The sequence below is a fragment of the Rhinopithecus bieti genome, unplaced genomic scaffold (assembly GCF_001698545.2).
Source record: "Rhinopithecus bieti isolate Rb0 unplaced genomic scaffold, ASM169854v2 scaffold_30846, whole genome shotgun sequence".
Lineage (NCBI taxonomy): Eukaryota > Metazoa > Chordata > Mammalia > Primates > Cercopithecidae > Rhinopithecus > Rhinopithecus bieti.
The window spans coordinates 1,667,466-1,691,903 of NW_016814438.1; the positions used below are offsets into that span (position 1 = coordinate 1,667,466).

General features: G+C 39.3%; 1 protein-coding gene across 1 annotated transcript in view; it reads right to left on the bottom strand.

The window, feature by feature from the left end:
- The window catches only part of DLG2 (discs large MAGUK scaffold protein 2), a 2,095,027-nt gene that overhangs the window by 1,586,537 nt on the left and 484,052 nt on the right, over positions 1-24,438 (bottom strand). Inside the window, exon 4 of the mRNA XM_017850879.1 lies at positions 3,145-3,240. Coding sequence (XP_017706368.1) covers positions 3,145-3,240 — 96 coding nt within the window. The remainder of the gene's footprint in view (positions 1-3,144; positions 3,241-24,438) is intronic.

The window sequence follows — 24,438 nt, forward strand, 5'->3', positions numbered from 1 at the left end:
TTATTATTTTAAATTATTATTATTTTAAATTATTGTAAGAAGAACCACATAACCTTTAATTTATAATATTGACCACTCTTAAATGTAGTGTTCAATAGTGCTAAGTATATTACATTTTGTGAAACAGATACCTAGATGAGTTTTCATCTCGAAAACTGAAACTATATATATCCAATAAACATTAATTTCCCCTCCCTCATCTCTCCAGCCCTAGGCAACTACCTTTCTACTTTCTGTTTCTATGAGTCTGCCTACTTTAGATACTTCATAGGAGTGAGATCACACAGTGTTGGTCCTTTTGTGACTGGCTTATTTTGCTTAGCATAATACCCTCAAGGTCCATTAATGTTAGCGTATGATAGGATTTCCTTTTGTTCCTAAGGCTACGTAATGTGTCTGTGTGTGTGTGTGTGTGTGTGTGTGTGTGTGTGACATTTTCTTTATCCATTCTTCTGTTAATGGACATTTGGGCTGTTTCCACCACTTGACTATTGCAAATAAGGCTGTGATGAACATGGCTGTGTAAATATTTCTTCCAGATCCTGCTTTGAATTCTTTTGGATATTTACCCAGTGGTAGAATTGCTGGATCATATGATAATTCTATTTTTAAGATTTTCAAGAATCTTTATACTGTTTTTCATAATGGTGGCACCATTCCTACCAACAGCGTACAAGCATTTCAATTTCTGCATATCTTTATCAATACATTATTTTCTGTTCTTTTGACAGCAGCTATTTAACAGAGTATAAATATATACTATAGCCTAAAAATAATTAAGAGCAATGCTGAAATTCTCTAAAACACATAATTATTCTATTCTATCAAAGTATACTAAATGTATCATAATTGAAAGGACTCATAAGTTATTTATTTTTATTTATTTATTTTTTTGACATGGAGTCTTTCCCTGTTACCCATGCTAGAGTACAGTGGCTCTACCTCAGCTCACTACAACCTCCAACTCCCAGGTTCAAGCAATTCTCCTGCCTCAGCCTCCCAAGTAGCTGGGATTACAGGCACACACTACCACACCTGGCTAATTTTTGTATTTAGTAGAGGCAGGGTTTCACCATATTGGCCAGGCTGGTCTCAAACTCCTGGCCTCAAGTGATCCACCTGCCTTGGCCTCCCAAAGTGCTGGGATTACAGGCATGAGCTACAGCCACCAGCCCCATAAATTATTAATATCTAATCAGTCTCTCACTTGAGATTAGGGTTTAGATTGGGAAACTGAGGCACACAGATAGTCTAAGTGACTTGCCTGAGAACACTCAAATAGTAAGTGTACAAAGACAATAATCTAACATCTATGTTTCCCGCTATGACTTACTCTTACACGATTCTTCTTTATGAGTCTGATATGTGTCCTACAGTCAAATGTGTTTCTACCTTGTTACCTCTCTGCTCTTGCTGAAAGAAACCTAACTTTCTGCCCCACCCATTGTGGTACTTGCATGATATTTACTTAGTCCCTTAATCAACCAGTTCTAATTCATAAGATTGGCTAGACTCTGTTTTCTGCGGAAAAAGATAAAATATCAAACAATTAAAACAGTATTAAAACAAAGATATTCCTAAATGCATTTAGTGCTCTACTCATTTCTCCAAATGCATGCAATATCTAGAGTATTTCCCTATCAATCCTTTCATATATAACTATCCCATTTCATCCTCTTTATATTCCTATAGTATAGTCACAATAGGTATAATCTCATTGTATCTCATTTCAGGCACAATAAAAAGTCATTTAATGTGCCTGAGGTCACATGACTAATTTGTGATAGAGCCAAGATATAAATCCTGGTTTCTGACTTTGGATCTTTTGTTCATTCCATTCTACCACACTGTCCTATTTTTCATATTACACTTAGTTCTCAACAAATATGCCCCATCTCCTCTCAAGGTGTTTTCTTAGTTGTTCCAATGTGATTTAAAATTTAAGATGTCATAATTGAATTAGTTAACTCTATCTACCCATTAGTCAACTTTCCTCCAAATAACCCCATTTTTGCTCTGATACCACCTAACTCTCAATTTACTTAGTCACCAAGTCCTGTCAATTATTTCTTTAAGATTCCTCATTTCTCTATAAGCTGATTAAAAATTTTCATTGTTTCTCACTAGGACTCTGGAATATCAAATCTCCAAACTTTACGTTTTGTATATTAGGTTTATTTAAACACAGAATATATCCCTAAAATTACTCCCAATTATTTTAAATTGTTCAAAGGAAATAACAGGAATAAAATAAAGAAACCATATTAATATGAAGTATTTATTTGTCATTAAAGGTCTAAAGTTTTCATTAATATCTTCATTTTATTTTCCAAATGTTAATAAAATATCCTCAATAAAATAAATGCAAAACTTGCAATTAATTTCAATAGTATGAATATCTACTATTTGCCAAGCAGTACTAAGCATGTTCATATTCAGGATCTCATTAAAATTTCAAAAGTACCCTATAAGATGAGGAAATGGAAGCTTTTAGCGTTTAAGCAGCATAAGCTAGCAATATGCTCTCCAATTATGAAATCAAAGGTTTCTCTAATATATTTTTCAGCATTTATTTAATTTAGCTGCCTGGAAGGTTGGCACATTTGTATCCCACTTAGGACTAATGACTTCATTTTCAGGAAGCAAAAATACAAATATCCTTGCAAACAGCCAGGAAGTCCAAAAATGTGTTTTCTAAGTATTCATGAGCCCAGCATGGATGTCCACCCCCCCTCTCTTCTTTTGGAAAAGAAACAGTCTCATTGCCAAATTAGATAACTTCCTTTCCTGAAAGCACATTTTGCATTTTATTACTGTCTCAAATAGTTAACATCTTCTAGGTTAAATGAAAGTATTTTTCAAGAGAGGAAGGTGAAATAGCTTACAAAATGATTGTGTGATAACCAGCACCTTAAGACTACCTACTAAAACACAGAACCCAAAATGAAACACACAACTACTCAAAAGGATACACATTCAGTGTCAGCTCAGAAGCCTGAGAACCCAATATGCTGACCAGGCCAAAGCTAGAAATTAGGTTACACATTTTCTTTTCTTTCTTTAACACTACTAGCACTATCCACAGAGAACAAGACAAACCTCACCCATGAAGCCTAGCAAGAAAGAAAACAGTGTAACACTTACAGTTGTCGTCTCATCAGTTTCATTTTCAAAACACTGATTTTCTTTATTTTGCTCAATACATGAAGCATTTTCCTTTGGTCCACTGCAATCTGTAAGCTAAAATAAAAGTTGAAAAAATCAATACTACTTTTTTATTTTCTGCAATGTATATTGTTTTCAAACCTTGAATATACACATTAAAATATCTAAGGCCTGAATAAATATTATTAGATGTTGCTTTTTTCAATTTTAGCATATGAATGTACTATCTAACCCATTTTTATATTGCTCCCAAAGAGAAAACATAAAATGGGACAGTTATTCAAAGGCAAATTTTAAATTTCAAAGGTTTCCAGCAGGGAGTGTTGAACATGGACTATTCAAAACTAAATTGATGATCTGGTTAAAGCTGAGCTTGGTTAATGGGAAGATGAAGATGAGGGCTGATTTCACTTTATGTAAGTTCTCATACTTGTAGAAATCTCTATGGAAGCTATTGTAGCTCTCAGAACTAGCAGTGGCACTGACTGCCTTTGCTTTGGGCTATCTTTTTATAACTACAGCTTTAGATGATAAAAATAATGTCTACTTTCAAAGCAAAGGGTAGGTTTGCTTACTGACCATTATAAAATAGGTGTTACCCAAACTGAGGGAACACAACCTACAACATGACCCATTGCATATGACTGTATCATGTGACCATCTTTGCCTCGCACTGTAAAAATTGGGACTTGATAAATTGGTACAAGAAAATGTTGATACTCTATTGCTGTTGGTGCAAGTAATTAGTCTCTGTCCTACAATTCTTTTGGCAGCATCGATGAAATTGTGCCAGACTAAATTCTTAGTTTGCAAGTAGGATACAATCTTAAACTCCTCACAGTTCTTGACAGTGACAAGGATGGAACCCTGACAGATTCATAGTGTTCTGGAAGAGGAAGGATCAGAGACTTCTAAGCTGATGAAAGGGTTTTGTGGAACATCTTTAGGAACTGGGTAGTAAACATGCTGACCGCATTGAATGTTTGACTGCATAATAAGAATTCCTCACTTTAGGCCAGGCACAGTGGCTCACACCTGTAATCTCAGCACTTTAGAAGGCCAAGGAGGATGGATCACCTGAGGTCAGGAGTTTGAGACAAGCCTGGCCAACATGGCGAAACCCTATCTCTACTAAAAATATAAAAATTAGCCAGGCCTGGTGGCATGTGCCTGTAATCCCACTTACTCAAGAGGCTGAAGCAGGAGAGTCACTTGAACCAGGGAGGTGGAGGTTGCAGTGAGCCACAGCACTCCAGCCTGGGTGACATAGCAAGACTGTCTCAAAAAAATAAAATCAAAAATAAATCCCTCACTTTAATGCACATTAATGAGGAGAAATTTCTGAAGTGGTTGCAGGCTAGGACAGCTCCCAAACGGTTTTTGCCCATTCTCCACTGGCTGGGAGAACTTCCTCACCAACCTACTGGCCAGCCTCAGTTTCTAAGATTCACTCTAAAAGGAGTGGGTGAGCAGAAACTTCCACTCCTTTTCAGGCAATAGCTATAGAGACATGTACCTGCACTGGTTGTGAAAGCAGAGAAATTTGCAACCACAGTGGACAGAAAGATTTCTCTGATTCTAGTCTATTGTAGATGCTCCTCTTCTCTGCTCCCATAGTTTACATCTATCATTGTAGTTAGCATATTGCAAATTACATTAATGTGTATGTGTATATATATATGTGTGTGTGTGTATCTGATACATGTGTGTCTATGCGTGTTTATCTGTCCCATTAGAGTACCTCGGAAGACAAGCAGGATATCTTACTGTTTTTCAGTCTCCAGGATCAATATATATTTGTTTAATGAATGAAAAATAAAGATTAAATTAGATGAAGAATTGATGCACAGATAGATGAATAAACTGAGAAGATGTGCCGTCTCATGAAGAGCAGTGTCAGACTCAACCACCCTGGGATACTCAGGTAGCCTCTGTATCAGAAACATAGAGCTCTTTATTTTGTGCTCCCCACTTTGGGCCACTCCTCTTTGGTCCCATGAACTATCCAAACAAATCAGAGCCGTCAATCTGACTATCTCTCTCATGTAGATGTACACAGTAAGGACCTGTCCTGTGATGAGACCCACTGGAATCAAGATGCTGATTGAGCCTGCACTGCCACCATTGCTCCATTGCTACCTGGATCCATCATCATACTGAACATGGCAGCACATCCTCCATCATAGACTAAGCACAAAGTAAACGACTACTTCCCAGGCAGAGGCTACCTGTGTGTCCTAAGGTGGTTGAGCTCAGCATTTCTTTTAGCCAGATCAGAGCCCTTATTCATGGTTAATACATTTGTTCATCTATCTATGCATCTCTTTGTGATGGTTAATACTGAGTGTCAACTTGATTGGATTGAAGGATGCAAAGTATTGATCCTGAATGTGTCTGTGAGGTTGTTGCCAAAAAAGATTAACATTTGAGTCAGTGGGCTGGGAAAGGCATCCTTAATCTGGGTGGGCACCATCTAATCAGCTGTCAGTGCAGCCAGAACATAAAGCAGGCAGGAAAACGTGAAAAGATTAGACTGGCCTAGCCTCTCAGCCTATATCCTTCTCCCATGCTGGATGCTTCCTGCCCTTGAACATTAGACTCCAAGTTCTTCAGTTTTGGGACTTGGACTGGCTTTCCTTGCTCCTCAGCTTGCAGATGGCCTATTGTGGGACCTTGTGATCATCTTAGTTAATACTTATGTATGTATATGGTTCTAGAGGGACAGAATATTAAGGATGAAGTCCTTTCATTGGTTTGGGGGTTTCTGGAGTTGGATGCTTAATTAACATGATTAGACCCAAAAATGCTAAGGACTCTACTTCTAGTAGTATGGAGAACACTGATAGTCCTTGGCATGAACTGTTTAGAGAGTTATGCAAAATGAATGCATTTGACATTCCTGATTCACCATTCGTGACAGGCAAGGAGTTTAGTGACTCTATACATAATACCTTTGACTATATGTGGAGAATCAAGGAATATAACGAAGCTGGTTGGTTGCTCCTGAGTTCAGTGGACAAAGTGATGAAAGGAAATGATGAAATCAGGGATTCTAATTCCAGCTTCAGAAGCAGATACTGAGCCTCGAATCTGCTAAGATTGCCCTGAGTGAAAGTCTTATCTCCTGTAGAGAAAGACATGAAACTGTGGGAAAACAGACACAAGACCTTAAAGTGAGGGCACTGATTGGAAAAGAATGGGACCCTGCAACTTGGAATGGCAATGTTTGGGAGGCCGCTCATGAAGCTGGGGACACTGAGTTTGTAAACTCTGACAAAACATTTTTTGCCAAAAGAAATAGCTTCCCCACTCCCAGTAGTGGCAACATCCCCTCCCCGACCCATGCTGCCATCAGCCTTTCCACCTTTGTCTGAGGAGATAAACCCTTCACTGCCTGAGGAAATAGCGTGATGGCCTCCCCTGAGGCAGTTGCCAGGCAAGATAATGTTGATTCTCCTCAGGAGCCACCCCCAACAGCCCTGTTTGCTTCTAGACTTATAACCAGACTGACATCCCAGTGGACCCTACAGGTGAGGCTCAGAGTGTGACATATGAGGAGGTACACTACACTCAAAAAGAACTACTTGAATTTTCTAATTTATATAAACAGAAATCTGAAGAACAGACATGGGAATGGATATTAAGGGTATGGGATAATGGTAGAAGGAACATAGGGTTGGATCAGGCTGAATTTATTGATCTGGGCCCACTAAGTAGGGATTCTGCATTTAGTGTTGCAGCTCGAGTGAAAAAAAGGTTGTAATAGTTTATTTGCTTGGTTAGCTGAAACACGGATTAAAAGACCTACTGTGAGCAAGCTGGAAATGCCTGATCTCCTTTGGTGTACTGTAGAGGAAGGGATCCAAAGGCTTAGGGAGACTGGGATGGTGGAGTGGATTAGTCACTGTAGATCTACTCATCCCAGATGGAAAAGTCAGAAGATATATTCTTGACCAATGCCTTGCAAAATGGATTTGTGAGGGCAGCACCTGCATCTTTGAAGGGCCCTGTAATTGCTCTTCTCTGTATGTCAGATCTAACAGTAGGAACCGCAATCACTGAACTACAAAATTTAAATACGCTGGGAATAATGGGATCCCGAGGTGGCAGGGGCCAAGGGGTAGCACTCAACCTTCAAAGGCAAGGTGGGCATAGCTACCATAACAGACAGCAGAGGCAAAATGGCAATCAGAATAGTCTGACTCATGTAGAGCTCTGGCACTGGCTAACTAATCATGGTATTTCTATAAGTGAAATTGATAGGAAGCCTACTGCATTCTTAATTTATACAAGCAGAAAACTTCTAGGTCAAATGGACAAAAGACTAATTTGAATTGTAAAAACAGGTATTCATGGCCCCTCAATCAGTTTCCAGACTTGAATCAGTTTACAGACCCAGAACCTCTTGAATGAAGGGGAGGTCAGGTCCCCTTGAGGAAGGACGCCATTACACTACCAACAATTTATGCTGTTAATTTTTCTCTCTCCTCCCCCAAGGAGACCTCCAGCCTTTTACCAGGGTATCTGTGCACTGGGGAAAGGGAAATGTTCAGACATTTCAGGGATTACTGGACACTAGCTCTGAGCTGACGTTGATTTCAGGGGACCCAAAACGTCATTGTGGTCCTCCAGTTAAAGTAGGGGCTTATAGAGGTCAAGTAATTAATAGAGTTTTAGCTTGGGTCTGACTTACAGTGGGTCTGGACTCATTCTATGGTCATTTCCCCAGTGCCAGAAGGCATAATTGGCATATACATACTTGCAAACTGGCAGAACCTCCACATTGGCTCCCTGACTGGTAGGATGAGGGCTATTATGGTGGGAATGCCAAATGTAAGCCATTAGAGCTCCCTCTACCTAGAAAAACAGTAAATCAAAAAACAATACTCCATCCCTGGAGGGACTGTGGAGATTAGTGCCAACACCAAGGACTTGAAAGATGCATGGGTGGTAATTCCCACTACATCCCCATTCAACTCTCCTATTTGGCATGTGCAGAAGACAGATGGATTTTGGAGAATGACAGTGGATTATCGTAAGCTTAACCAAGTGGTGACTCCAATTGCAGCTGCTGTACCAGATGTGGTTTCATTGCTTGAGCAAATTAAAATATCTCCTGGTACCTGTTACACAGCCATTGACTTGGCAGATGACCTTTTCTCCATTCCTGTTCATAAGGTCCACCAAAATCAATTTGCCTTCAGCTGGTAAGGTCAACAACATACCTTTAATGTCCTTCCTCAAGGGTATATCAACTCTCCAGCTCTGTGTCATAATCTTATTTGGAAAGAACTTGATAGCTTTTTGCTTCCACAAGATACCACACTGGCCCATTACATTGATGACATTATGCTAATTGGATCCAGTGAGCAAGAAGTAGCAAACACACTGGACTTATTGGTGAGACATTTGCATGCCAGAGGATGGGAAATAAATCCACCTAAAATTCAGAGAACTTCTACCTCAGTAAAATTTCTAGGGGTCTAGTGGTGTGGGGCCTGTCAAAGTATTCCTTCTAAAGTAAAAAATAAGTTGCTGCATTTGGCCCCTCCTACAACCAAGGAGGAGGCACAATGCCTAGTGAGTGTACTTGGATTTTGGAAGCAACACATTCCTCATTCGGGTATGTTACTCCAGCCCATTTATTGAGTGACCCAAAAGGCTTTAAGTGTGTTCCAGAATAGGAGAAGGCTCTGCAACGGGTCCGGGCTGCTGAGCAAGCTGCTCTGTCATTTGCGCCATATGACCCAGCAGATCTAATGGTGCTTGAGATGTCAGGGGCAGATAGGGATGCTGTTTAGAGCCTTCGGCAGGCCCTCATAGGTAAATCACAGCAGGGTCTCCTAGGATTTTGGAGTAAGGCTCTGCCATCTTCTGCAGATAAGTACTGTCCTTTTGAGAGACAGTTCTCAGCCCGTTATTGGGCTTTGGTGGAAACTGTACGTTTGACTACAGGTCATCAAGTTGCCATGCAACCTGAACTGCCTATCATGAACTAAGTGCTTTCTGACTCATCTAGCCATAAAGTGGGTCGTGCACAGCAGCATTCCGTCAGCAAATGGAAGTGGTATACATGTGATTGGGCTCGAGGATGTCCTGAAGGCACAAGTAAGTTACGTGAGGAAGTGACTCAAATGCCAATGGTGTCCACTCCTGTCACCCCACCTTCTCTCCCCACAGCGTGCACCAATGGCTTCATGGGGAGTTCCCTATGATCAGGTGACAGAGGAAGAAAAGACTAGGACCTGGTTCACAGATGGTTCTGCACAATATGCAGGCACCACCCAAAGTGGTGCAGCACTACAACCCCTTTCCAGGACATCACTGAAGGTCAAGAGTGAAGGGAAATCTTCCCAGTGGGCAGAAAGAAGTTCGAGCAGTGCACCTGGTTCCACACTTTGCATGGAAGGAGAAATGGCCAGATGTGTGATTATATGCTGATTTAGGGACTGGAGCCAATGGTTTGGCTAGATGGTCAGGGACTTGGAAGAAGCATGATTGGAAAATTGGTGACAAAGAAATCTGGGGAAGGGGTATGTGGATGGATCTCTGAGTGGTCAAAAACTGTGAAGACATGTGTATCCCATGTGATTGCTCACCAACGAGTGACCTCAGCAAAGGAGGATTTTAATAATCAGATGGATAGGATGACCTGTTCTGTGGACATCACTCAGCCTCTTTTCACAGCCACCTGTCATTGGCCAATGGGCCCATGAACAAAGTGGCCATAGTGGTAGGGATGGAGGTTATGCATGGGCTCAGCAACATGCACTTTCACTCACCAAGGCTGATCTGCCTGGCTATGGCCACTGCTGAGTGTCCAATTTGCCAGCAATAGAGACCAACACCAAGCCCTCAATATGGCACTATTCCTCAGGATGATCAGCCAGCTACCTGGTATCAGGTTTATATTGGACCTTTTCCATCATGGAAAGGGCAGAGGTTTGTCCTCACTGGAATAGACAGTTACTCCGGATTTTGGTTTGCCTATCCTGCATGTAATTGTTCTACCAAGACTACTGTCTGTGGACTCACAGAATGCCTTATCCACTGTCATGGTATTCCACATAGCATTGCCTCTGACCAAGGCACTCACTTTACAGCTAAAGAAGTGCGACAGTGGCCTCATGCTCATGCTCACTGGTCTTACCATGTTCCCCATAATCCTGAAACAGCTGGATTAACAGAATGGTGGAATATCCTTTTGAAGTCACAATTACAACACCAACCAGGTGACAGTACTTTGCAGGGCTTGACCAAAATTCTCCAGAAGGCTGTGTATGCTCTGAATCAGCATCCAATATATGCTACTCTTTCTCCCATAGTCAGGATTCACAGGTCCAGGAATCAAGGGGTGGAAGTGGAAGTGGCACCACTCAACATCACTCCTAGTGATCCACTAGCAAAATTTTTGCCCCTGTTCCTGCAACATTATGTTCTGCTGGCCTAGATGTCTTATTTCCAGAGTGACAAATGCTGCCCCCAGGAGACATGATACCATTAACCTGGAAGTTAAAATTGTCACCTGGACACTTTGGGCTCCTCCTACCTTGAAGTCAACAGGCTAAGAAGGGAGTTACAGCGTTGGCTGGGGTGACTGACACAGACTGTCAAGATGAAATCAGTGTACTACTCTACAACAGAGGTAAGGAAGTGTATGCATGGAATACAAATCTATTAGGGCGTCTCTTAGTATTACCATGCCCTGTCATTAAGGTCAATGGGAAATGACAACAGCCCAATCCAGGAAGGACTACAAATGGCCCAGACCCTTCAGGAATGAAGGTTTGGGTCACTCCACCAGGAAAAAAAACACACACACACAACCTACTGAGGTGCTTGCTGAAGGCAAAGGGAATAAGGGACTATAGAATGGTTAGTAGAAGGTAGTCATCAATACCAGCTGCAAGAATGAGGATTGTAATTGTCATGAGTATTTCTTCCTTCTTTTGTTAAAAACATGTGTGTCCATATATACACTTATACTAAGAAAATATCTTCATTTTATTTCCTTTTTCCTTTATTATGTGACATAAAATTTATTGCCTTCATATCAGCATTGAAGTATTGTTAACTTTATGTAATAGTATTTGGGTTGGGGATTGGTGCATTTCCAGTTGTAGGAAGAATAGTTGTATTATGTTAGATAAAATTGTGGCCTTGGCCGGGCACGGTGGCTCAAGCCTGTAATCCCAGCACTTTGGGAGGCCGAGACGGGCAGATCACGAGGTCAGGAGATCGAGACCATCCTGGCTAACACGGCGAAACCCCGTCTCTACTAAAGAAATACAAAAACTTAGCCGGGCGATGTGGCGGGCGCCTGTAGTCCCAGCTACTTGGGAGGCTGAGGCGAGAGAATGGCGTAAACCCGGGAGGAGGAGCTTGCAGTGAGCTGAGATCCGGCCACTGCACTCCAGCCTGGGAGACAGAGCAAGACTCCGTCTCAAAAAAAAAAAAAAAAAAAAAAAAAAAAAAAAAAAAAAAAAAAAAATTGTGGCCTTATTATTGTTTTATTTGAATATTATGTATGATCTCAGGAGATGTGTGTGGATTCAAGTTGACAACGGGTGGACTTGTGATGGTTAACGCTGAGTGTCAACTTAATTGGATTGAAGAATGCAAAGTATTGATCCTGGGTGTATCTGTAAGGTTGTTGCCAAAGGAGATGAACATTTTAGTCAGTGGGCTGGGAAAGGCAGACCCACCCTTAATCTGAGTAGGCACCATCTAATAACTTCCAGCACAGCTAGAATATAAAGCAGACAGAAAAACGTGAAAAGACCAGACTGGCCTAGTTTGCCAGCCTACATCCTTCTCCCATGCTGGATGCTTCCTACCCCCGAACATCAGATCTTCAGTTTTGGGACTCTGGCTGGCTTTCCTGTAGATGACCAGGAACCTTGTGGGACCTTGTGATTGTGTGAGTTAATACTTAATAAACTCATATCTATATCTATATATATGTATATATATACACACACATATATACACATATATACATATATATAGACACATACACACACACACACAATTAGTTCTGTCCCTGTAGAGAACTCTAACTAATACACTATCTAATCTTGTATATTTTTCATTTATTAAGTAACTATTTTTTGATCTCTGGAGACAAAATGACAGTAATATGGACTGCCTGTCCTCTGAGGAACTCTAATTGGCCAGAGAAATATAAAAATATGTAATTTATATTACATATATAGATCATGATAATAGAAAGTATGGGAGGAGCATCTATTATTAGACTGTGGAATCATGAAGGTTTCCTGAAAGATATAACGTTGAAATAATACTGAAGACAAAGGAGATTATCTAGGCAAGTAGGAGTGTTCGATCTAATAGAAAATAGTGTGGGTTTGAAAGGCAGCATGCTCTGAAGGAAAAGGCATGAATTTTAGAGTAAGGAGGAAATGGATTAAAATCCTTTCACTTCCACCTACTATCTATGTGGAAAGGAAGCAATATTTAAATTCTATGACTATCATCATTGAAAATATGGAGATAGTGCCACCCATTGCATAGGGTCTTCTTCCACCTTACTAACCATCCTATAGCTGAGTTGGATGCCTTGGATTGTAGGGGAGAGAAAAATAGCTTTCCTCTACCCTCCTACATTCTTTGGCTGAGCTACAAATTAAATTGACATCAGGCAGCTTAACTGGAGAGAAACTATTCTAATATCATGTGTACCCATGTATGCATGGGAATCTCACAAAAATATGAAACTCAAAAAAGGGACAGAATTCCCTTATTCCCCAGATTGAAGCTTATTTAGCATTCTGAGCTACAGAAAGAAATAAGGGCTTGGGGTTTCTGGGGCTGGTGAAGCCAAATTATAGAAAGGTGAGGGGAAGAAATGTATATTGAATAAAGGTTGCCTTGTTATGCAGATCAAAGTCTCTCATCTGATAAAAGTTGTCATAGAGTAACTCTCTTTCTGACACAAATACCTTTACTAATGAAAATCTCCTATATAAATGTAAATTTCCTTCATAAAAGGGGAGTTTTTCAGAGCTACTTCAGTGTCTGCAGTTTCACAAAATAACAAGCTTTAAAAAATTCAATATGCCAAAGAGGAATATTTGGGCCTGGCACTCTGGTCTCCTACAGTCATTTTTGGGTGGCATACCCTGGACCCCATTGGGATTTACAATCTTCCTACCTCGTACCAGATGTTGTCCCATATATACATACATACAAAGCACTCAGTCTCAATATCATGACTGATTCTCTATGTCTTTATGTTTCCACCATTACTCCATCCCCTGGTAACTTGCTGTCAATTATGCTCTCATAGAAATAGTAAATTTCTTCTATGCTTTTATTCTTCCTTCATTTAAAAAAAAAAGACCCTGATCACTTCAAAACTTTAATCTATCTCTGACTTTCTCCTCCCCAGAGTCAATTCTGTTGAAAGACATAACAGAAGTAGTAATAGCAACAATACAACCAAATCATTTAATGAAGAGTTACAATAAACTAGGCCTCTCTTCAAGGATGTTGATATATATTTTATGTGCATTATCTTATTAGATTAAAAAGCAACTCATGAAGTAGGCTTATGAGCTTTATTTTCTGGGTGACAGAACAGAACTTATTTCTTCCTGAATGAAAAGCCTACATAACTAACTAATAAACTAAACTCTGGAGCCACTTTCTTACTGCCCACTCATCCTTTCAAATTGTGGTTCCCAGACCAGCAGCATCAGCACCACCCACAATGTCTTAGCAAGATCAACTCTTCAGCCTACTGAATCAAACCAGTAGGGGTGGAGCCCTAAATTCTGTGTTTCGATGAGCTCTCCAGGTGATGCTGACACACGCTAGTTTGAAAACCTCTGATCTAGTTAACAAATGTTAAATTATTGCAAGTTAGCAAGGTATAAGACACATTTAGGAAGAGATAGATGATTCTTGGCACAATGGAAAATTAATGCCTAATGAGTGCAGTCTCTAGTCACTTCCAAGCATTTGTTGCCAGATGTTTAAAACTATCAAGAGAACTTAGAAGTCTGAACTTTTATGTGAAATATCTTGACTTCTAAATGTTGACAACATAAACAAGAGGTTATGGGAGGCCATTGTTTTGGACTGAGTTCCTTCACTAGGCCCCAAAAGACCAGACCAAATCAGAACGGAGTCATTCATGCTAGGTGACACATAATCAAACTAGCCTTTAAAATGGGACAGTTTTCTAAAGAACAAGAGATTCACAGCAACCCATTAGAAGAGGCCCCATGGCCCCATCTAAGTAAACTGGCCTGATAAGAATGTCTCATCTATTTTAACTCTACAAGGAAAGGACTTTGAAATGACCAATCTGCTTTTTATTCCTTATTTCTGCTTCTTTCAGCTCCTTTCTGCCTATAAGGTCAATAGGCTCTGCTCAGCTCATCAGAACACCTTTCTGCTTCATAGATGGAAGGCTGCCTGATTTCAACAAATTTAATTTAATGACCAAATTGGTTTTCAGGAAATTTTGTTCTTTGACAGCAACTATATATTTTTAAAATACCATCTGAATGAACATGCAGTAGGCCAAACAAAATATAAACCTGGGCTGCAGTTTGCGTAAGGGCATCCAGTTTGCAACCTCTGTATTAATCCCCAAAGGCTACCTTCTCTTCCCTGAATACTGAACTTTTAAAACTCACCAAGAACCTTCTAGTCCTCACTGTCTTTCTAGTTCTGTCCAAATGAAAAGCCTACGCAACTAACTACTACACTAAACTCCTGAATCACATCTTTACTGCCCACTCATCCTTTCAAATTGTGATCCCCAGACCAGCAGCATCAGTGCCACCCAGAAATTTGTTAGAACCTTTCTCTTTCTATAGTCTTCATTATCTTCTACTTTTTCTGACATTTCACACCATTGACCTCTTCCCCCTTCTTGAAAGTTTTACCTATATTCAGAAACATCTCTCTCTCCTGTTTGCCAACCAATCTCTTGAACTCTCCTTCTCTGTCATTTCCTCTTCCTCCTTTTAACTCCTGAATCAGCTGTTACTTCGAAATTCCTTTTCTTTATCACTTCTCTCAATACTCGCTACTCAATGATTCTTAATATAGCCTTTAGGAAGACATTCTTCCCAATTTCTGGTCCTACATTTTCAATTGCATGTTTGTATTTCCTCTAAAAAATCACATTGGTACCTCAAATCTGTTCTATCTAAATGTAATCATCTTTTTTTTCAGAACCCAATTTGGCTACCTGCCTCTTGGTAATTCCACTACCCAATTTCTTAAGGACGATTTATGACTCCCTCCTCCACAAAGCCTGGCTGATCCTCTCACTTTTTATAACTGGATGGGCTCTCTCAATCTATAATGCCTTTAGGAAATATTCTTCTCCATTACACCTTTAATAATGATTAGTCCACCTGATCTCTTGGAACAACCTAGAATATAAAAAAGGAAGAATAAACTTGTCATTGCTTATATATTTATCTTTTCCATTCAAGTAGATTTAAAGCCTTCAACACAATAAGTTTATTACCATTTTGACATCCTTCATAGTGCCTTAACAAAGTGAATGCACATAGATATTTATTAAGTTGTTTAATTACACAGTGTTTACACAAGTATATTCTAGATTACACAATCTATATTCTAGATTACACAAGTATATTCTAGATTACACAATTTGCCAACTTTACTTTAAATGTATTCATCTTTTATATACATATCAGAAAATTTCCTGTATAAAAGAATCTTACAATAAACTTAGAAAATCTAGAACACTTTTGTAGAGTAAATAAGTACTCAGTGATTTAACTGTTTGGTAGATTACTTTTTTATTTATTTATACTATTTTGCTTGAACCCAGTATTCTTTTCTTTGGAAATGAATGTCAGTACTAATGAGAATCATGTACAAAATCTGTGTCCTTGCAGGAACCAAAAGCCATATAAACTCTAAAAATTTAAGTCAAAAAAGTTAAACAGAGTTCTATGACGCCAGGTCACTGGGAAGCACTGCCCCTTCCCATCCTCTAAGAATGTGAAGGGTACAGATCAGCCTGCGTCAGATCCCAGTTGTGCTCTGGAGTAATCCAATTATATTAATATTTCCTGGGTTTCATATTTATAGAATGCCTAGCTTACTTAACTCTATACTATTCTCTTTATACAAAAGAAATGTTACAAACTACAGAGGTATGAGGTGAGGAGGAGTCTTTTGGTGGGGTTCAGAACATGCTACCCCAAAATAGGGCCATGTAGCATTGGAGAAAACAGCGGAATCAGAAAGGTCACTCTCACTTTCCCCTCACCCTGAAGCAAGTGATAAAACCTTCATTCCAGAGGGTGTGGCTTTCCTCTCACCCTGAAGCAAGTGATAAAACCTTCATATCCAGGAAACCTCCCTATACCCAGAAGGAAAGAACATCCTTGTGCTGAAAGACACAGAGAAGACAAGAAGAACCGGAACAGACCTTAAGTCCGCCTAGTTTATTACCATTAGATCATATCTCTTTTGCCAATCATACTTCTGCATGGCTATCCCACTCTTCATCAAACTTAGCGTAAAAATACACAGGTTTCCCTGTTTCTTTGGGTCTTCACTTCTGTGTCATGTAAAACTTACGTTAAATTAATGCATATGCATTTCTCTTGTTAATCTGTCTTTTATTATAGGGGTCTTAGCTACGAACCTAGCAATGGATAAGGAAAAGATATTATTTTTTTCCCCTACACTTTTATTTTACAGAAAACAGCATGCTACCACTTTATAGACTACTTCAGCATTACAAACAATGGATAAGTTTAAACTGAGTAGTTCTCCTCTGCTGAAATAATAATAAACTTCATTATCTTAGCCTAAAGGCCTCAGGATTCCTTGAAAAACTGGGCACAGACAAATAAAACTAGGCACAACCTAGGAGTTCAAGAGAAGAGAGTATCAGTTATCAAGAAAAGTGTCCAACTTATTTGTTGATGCAATATACATGTATTAAATTCTATTACATGCAAAGCATTAAAGATGTTTTGGGGAAAACACAAAGAAGACAGTGTCCAAAAACAATTCAGTGTAAGAAAGGAAATAAATATATATAAAAGTCACTATAAAACCATGTAGAAAGCTTTGATTATCAAAAATGAAGTACAGGCAATATGCTCTGAAACTTCAACAAAGGTTCAGTTCAATAAACATTTATTAAATGCTCACTATGCCAGTCCTTTAAGAAATGTAGAGTGAAGTGAAACAAGTATATAAACAGATCATTTCAATTCAATTTTGAAGTATTAGAACAGAATGATGTAGTTGGACAACTACATTTATCTAGTATTGATGAACCATAAGGCAAAAAGTTGTTAGAAATAAAATAGAAAAGGTAAGCAGAAGCCAGTTTAGGAGAATCTTAGACATTACACCAAAGAATTTAGATTATCCCAAAAAATAGGGAATCAAAAAAGGGTTGAGGTGAGAAATGATGGGGAAGAGTAAAGGGGTCAAATGGGAAAACATTTTAAAAGTAAAGATCTCACAGACTTATTTTACATTTTTTCTTGATTTTTAAATGTATTCAAAATAACTTAAAGCTTATAAAAATTTTGCAGAAATAGGACAAAAAATATCATGTACCTTTCACACACATTTCCAGTTTTATAGTTGTTTATGGTAGCTGGTCTTATGTAGTATCAAGTACTTCATTACGTCAATGTCTTTGTCATTGCAAACCTTTAAAAAGTCTGGCTGATTACTATGCAGGTATGCAAATAATAAAAAAGGTTTCTATAAACTAACATAGAATTTTTTTCAGGATACACTGTTAAAGTAAAACAAGCAAAGTGCTAAAGAACATGGTCATCCCCTCAGTACCCATGGGGAATTGGTTCCGGAAACCTTCACAGATACCAAAATTTGTGTATGCTCAAGTTCCTCATATAAAGTGAAGTAGTATTTGCATATAACCTACACATATCCTCCCAGATACTTTTAAACATCTCTGGGTTACTTATAATACCAAATACAATGGGAACACTATAAAAGTAGTGGTAGTACTGTATTTTATTTGTATTGTTTTTATTGCCATACTGTTATTTTTATTGTCTTTTAATATTTTTGATTTGAGGTTGATTGTATATGTGGATGCAGAACCTGTGGCTAAGAGAAGTTCAACTGTGTCTATAATATGCTATCTTTCATGTAAGTGTAGGTGCAAAGGAAATTTTCCCCTCCCTTTCTGAAAGTTCCAGTTTGCTGAAATAAACTGATAACATGAAAAACGGTATGTAAACATATTAACATGCAAGTATGCACAAAGTATGTATGAGCCATACAAAACTGAGACACAAAAAGGAGTGAGATGGCTAATGCTTAAATAGCACCCTCTTGATAGAGGAGAAGGAGATAAGAGAATGTAGGCAATTTTGAGGGGTAGTAAATGATTTTTAGGAGAGTTGATTGGGCCCAAGAACAGATCATCATTTGTGAATTGCTCTGTTTGGAAACTGAATGGGACCTTAAGAACAGACAATAGTTTGTGACAATCTGTCTACGTATATAATATTCCTGTCTTTCTCCCTGAAATATGAGTTTACTCTTCTCTAAATAATAACATTTCAGGGAAGGTATCCAAAGGAATTATGTCCCTTCTGGAGTAGCTTCAGAAAAAGAAACCAGAGAGTTTGACCCTGTGCTTGGGAAGAAACACAGAAGGTCAAAAAGTCATTTATTCTGAGACCTTTTAATTTCCTTTAATTCAAAGTACTAAGCATGTCAAAGAGCTATATTTTGGGTATCATTTTCTAAGCCCCAATGTAAGAAAGAAGGGAAAATAAAAACACGTATGTGTATCTCATTTGTCTAATGGGGGGAAAAGTTTGCCCAAGCCACCTAGGGTTCCTGGCTAAGCCTAAAAATAGGAGAAAAGCACATAAGTTTAATTCAATGAAAGTTTATACATCACATGGGAGCGAGCCATCAAAAGGAAATGAAGACCCAAAGACCCAAGGAAAACTGTATATTTCAAAATAAATCTGATAAAAGCAGTGGATAGTTGTGAAGAAACATGATTGGACAAAAAGGGGTATGATCTAATGGTAATAGACTGGAGGGACAGGGGAGAGGAGAGAGAACTTCAATAAGGCCCGTTTGTTCAGATTTTTCCTGTGTCTCTGTATGACATTCCTTCCCCCCATATATACAGCAGGATACTTGCCACATAAGAACCTTTAGGGTAAAAGAGAGGTCAGAGAGTGACCTTTCTGGGTTTCATGCTTGCTTTGGGGAAGAGGAGTTCTAGTTTCTATGATTCACCCAAGGGGAGAGGAATTCTGCTTTCTATGACTCAGCTTGGGGAGGAAAAATAGTGGGGAAAGGTGAATAGAAGAAGGTCAAAGAAACTCTGAGCCCCTTCCAATCTTTTTCAGTTCAAAGTACTCAGCATGACAAGGTACCATAATTTGAGGTATCATATTCTGAGCCTAACACTACAAAAGTCAAGTTAGGAAGGATAAATAATGTCCCAGGTGGCAACTATCTGAGGCTGGTATTGCACAGGTGGTAAAAAGAATTTACCAAGGCAGCTGTATGTAAAGAAAGGCAGGTTTATTTGAGAAAGTAGGAAAATGCATTTCAAGAAAACAACAGGTAGGTCAGCAGGAGAGGAGCTGACTGACAGGAGAGAGAGACTTGCTGGGGATTTTATAGGATGATGTTTGTGCTGTATGCTGAAGAGGGCTTTCTCTTTTTGCTTTCTCTTGGTCCTGCCAGCCCAACTCCCCTTCCCTAATTAGGACTTCACAAATAAGGCATAACAAATAATAATAAAAAAAGGGGGCGGGGGGAGAAGGGAAAGGCCTTCCTTACAGGAAAATGTCGACAAATGTGTGTAGAAGAAATGAGGCAATCAGAAAACTACCAACTGGAAGACACCATAGTAATAATTGTTTGGGAAAGAAGATGATACACAAAATATTTACATAAATTCAAAATATCTCAAGGGGTGCCAGTGCCAGATAAGTTGGCCAATTAGAAGCAGCTGCAGTCTGCGACTGTCACAGAGAGGAATGAAAACAGGAAGCGAATTCTGCACCTTCAACTGAGGTATCCAGGTTATTGCATTAGGACTGACTAGGTGGACAGCTGGACCCAGGGAGAGTGAGGAAAAGCAGAGTAGAGCAATGGCCCATGTGGGAGCAGCACAGAGCTAGGGCAACCCCCACCTCCAGCCAAGGGAGGTGGTGAGTGATTATGCACCCCCATTTGGGAAACCATGGTTTCCCCATGGATCTTTGCAAACTGTAGATTAGGAGATCCCCTCGTGAGCCATTGCCACTAGGGCCTTGGATCCGAAGCAGAGAGCTGTGTGGCGTCTCCACATAATGGCCACTGGGGCATGCACAGAGACCCAGGAGTTTTGTATACTCTGGCTCTGGGAATTCCAGTGAGGTGGGAGATCCATCCATGCATTCCGCTCAGAAGGGGGCTCAATCCAGGGAGTTAAGTGGCTTCATTCTGTGGGCCCCACTCCCACAGCACCTCACAAGTTAAGACCCACTGGCTTGGAATTCCAGCCAGCCAGTGGCAGCAGGCTGGAGACTGCCTAAAATAGACCAAGTTCCTGGGGGGAAGGGCAGTCACCATCTCTGCAGTTAGAGTGGGCCATTCTACCCTGCCGGCTCCAGGGAGTCCAGGCTGTCCGGACTGGAAGGAGTTCCCCACAATACAGCATAGCTGCCATGCCAGATCATGGTCAGACTGCTTCTTTAAGTGATCCCCACCTCCTCAGTGGGTGGGGTCTCCCTGTGGAAATTACAGCAACTTCAGCCAAGTTTTTCAGACAGAACTCTGATCTCTCCCTAGGACGAAGCCCCAGGGGAAAGTGGCCGCTGTCCCTGTGGTTCAGCTGGCTTAGATGTTCCAACCTGCTGGCACTGGAGAGTCTGGGCATTATGGACGAGGGGCTTCCCCCTAGTGCAGCACACCTGCTTTGCTAAGGGGCAGCCATACTGCTTGTTTAAGTGGGTTCCTGAATCCCTTCCTCTGGACTGGGTGAGAGTCTTACAGCAATTGCATAAGAAGTGAAATAATAACAAACAGCCTTTCATACCACAGCACATCAAATTAGAACTCAAGATTAAGAAACTTATTTAAAACCACACGACTACATGGAAATTGAACAACCTGCTCCTGAATGATACTTTGGTAAATAAAGAAATTAAGGTAGAAATCAAGAAGTTCTTTGAAACTAATGAGAACAAAAGACAAAGTATCAGAATCTCTAGGAAAAAACTAAAGCAGTGTTAAGAGGGAAATTGAGAGCACTAATACCCACATTAAAAAACTAGAAAGATCTAAAATTAACAACCTAACATCACAACTAGAAGAATTACAGAACCAAGAGCAAACGAACCCCAAAGTTAGCAGAAGACAAGAAATAACCAAAATCAGAGTGGAACTGAAGGAGATAGAGACACGAAAAACCCTTCAAAAAAATAAAAAATTCCAGGAGCTGATTTTTTGAAACAATAAAATACATAGACACTAGCTATACTAATAAAGAAGAAAAGAGAGGAGAGTAAAATAGACACACTCAGAAATAAGGGGGATATCACCACTGACCCCACAGAAATACAAGCAACCAAGAGAAAACTATGATAAATACCTCTATGCACATAAACTAGAAAATCTAGAAGAAATTGATAAATTCCTGGACATATACATTCTCCCAAGACAGAACCAGGAAAAAATTGAAGCCCTGAATAGACCAATAACGAGTTCTGAAATTAAGGAAGCAATAAATAGCCTAGCAACCAAAAAAAGCCCAGGACCAGATAAATTTACAGCTGAATTCTATCAGAGGTACAAAGAAAACCTGGTACCATTTCTACTGAAACTATTCCAAACAATTGAAAGGAAGGACTCCTTCCTAACTAATTTTATGAGGCTAGCATCATCCTAATAACAAAATCTGACAGAGATACAACAAAAAGAAAACTTCAGGCCAATATTCCTGATGAACATCGATGCAAATATCCTCAATAAAATACTGGCAAACTGAATCCAGCAACACATCAAAAAGCTTATCTACCATGACCCAACCAAGTTGGCTTCATTCCCAGGACACAAGGTTGGTTCAACATATGCAAATCAATAAATGTGATTCATCACATAAACAGAACTAAAGAAAAAAACCACATGATTATCTCAATAGACACCAAAAAAGCCTTCAATAACATTCAACATCTTTATGTTAAAAACTCTCTATAAACTAAATATTGAAGGAACATACCTCAACATAAGAGCCATACATGACAAACCCACAGCCAGTATCACACTGAATGGGCAAAAGCTGGAAGTAGTCCCCTTGAAAACTGGCACAAGGCAAGGATGCTCTCTCTCACCACTCCTACTCAATATAGTATTAGAAGTTCTGGCCAGGGCAAGCAGGCAACAGAAGGAAATAAAGAATATTCAAATAGGAAGAGAGAAAGTCAAATTATCTTTCTTTGAAGATGACATAATTCTATTTCTAGAAAACCCTGTCGTCTCCACCCAAACGCTTCTTAAGCTGATAAGCAACTTCAGCGAAGTCCCAGCATACAAAATCAATGTGCAAAAATCACTAGCATTCCTTTACACTAACAACAGGTAAGCAGAGAGCCAAATCACGAATGAACTTCCATTTACAATTGTCACAAAGGGAATAAAATACCTAGGAATATAGCTAACAAATGAAATGAAGAACTTCTTAAAGGAGAACTGCAATTCACTGCTCAAGGAAATCAGAGAGAACACAAACAAATGAAGAAACATTCCATGCTCATGGACAGGAAGAACTGATGTTGTGAAAATGGCCATACTGCCCAAAGTAACTTATAGATTCAATGCTATTCCCAATAAACTACTATTAACATTCTTCACAGAATTAGAAGTAACTATTTTAAAATTCATATGGAACCAAAAAAGAGCCTGGATAACCAACACAATCCTAAGCAAAAAGAACAAAGTTGGAGGCATCACCAAATGACTTTGAACTATACTACAGGGCTACAGTAACCAAAACAGCATGGTACCCATACAAAAAAAGACACATAGAGCAATGAAACAGAATAGAGAACTCAGAATAAGACAGCACATCTGCAACCATCTGATCTTCAACAAACCTGATAAAAATAAGCAATGGCGAAAGGTTTCCCTATTTAACAAATGGTGCTAGAACTGGCTAGCCATATGAAAAAAACAAACTGGACCCTTTCCTTACACAATATACAAATTTAACTCAAGATGGATTAAAGAGTTAAATATAAAACTCAAAATGATGAAAACCCTAGAAGAAAATCTAGACAGTACTATTTAAGACATAGGCACTGGCAAAGATTTCTTAACAAAAATGACAAAAGCAATTGCAACAAAAGCAAAAATCGACAAATGAGATCTAACTAAACAGCTTCTGTGCAGCAAAAGAAACTATCATCAGAGTGAATAGACAACCTACAAGTGGGAGAAAATTTTTGCCAGCCATCCATCTGACAAAGGTCTAATATCTAAAGTTTACATGGAATTTAAACAAACTTACAAGAAAAAACAACTCAATTAAAAAGTAGGCAAAGGACATGAGCAGACACTTCTCAAAAGAAGGCATTTGTGCAGCCAACAAATATATGAAAAGAAGCTCAACATCACTGATTATTAGAGAAATGCAAATCAAAACCACAATGATATACCATCTCACACCAGTCAGAATGGCGATTATTAAAAAAGTCAAGAAACAATAGATGCTGACTTCGTTGTGGAGAAAACGTAATGCTTTACACTGTTGGTGGAAGTGTAACTTTGTTCAACCATCATGAAAGACAGTGCGGCAATTCCTTAAATATCTAGAAGCAGAAATGTCATTTGACCCAGCAATTCCATTACTGAGTATATACCCAAAGGAATATAAATCATTCTATTATAGAGATACATGCACATGTATGTTCACTGCAACACTATTCACAATAGCAAAACATGGAACCAGCCCAAATGCTGCTCCATGGTAGAATGAATAAAGAAAATGTGGTGTGTGTGTGTGTATAGATATCATGGAATACTATGCAGCCATAAAAAGAAACAAGATCACGTCCTTTGCAGGGACATGGATAGAGTTGGAAACTGTTATCCTCAGCAAACTAACACAGGAACAGAAAACCAAACACCACATGTTCTCACTTACAAGTGGGAGCTGAATGATGAGAACACATGGACACATGCAGGGGAACAACACACACTGTAGCCTTTCAGGAGGTCACAGGGTGAGGGAGAGCATCGGGA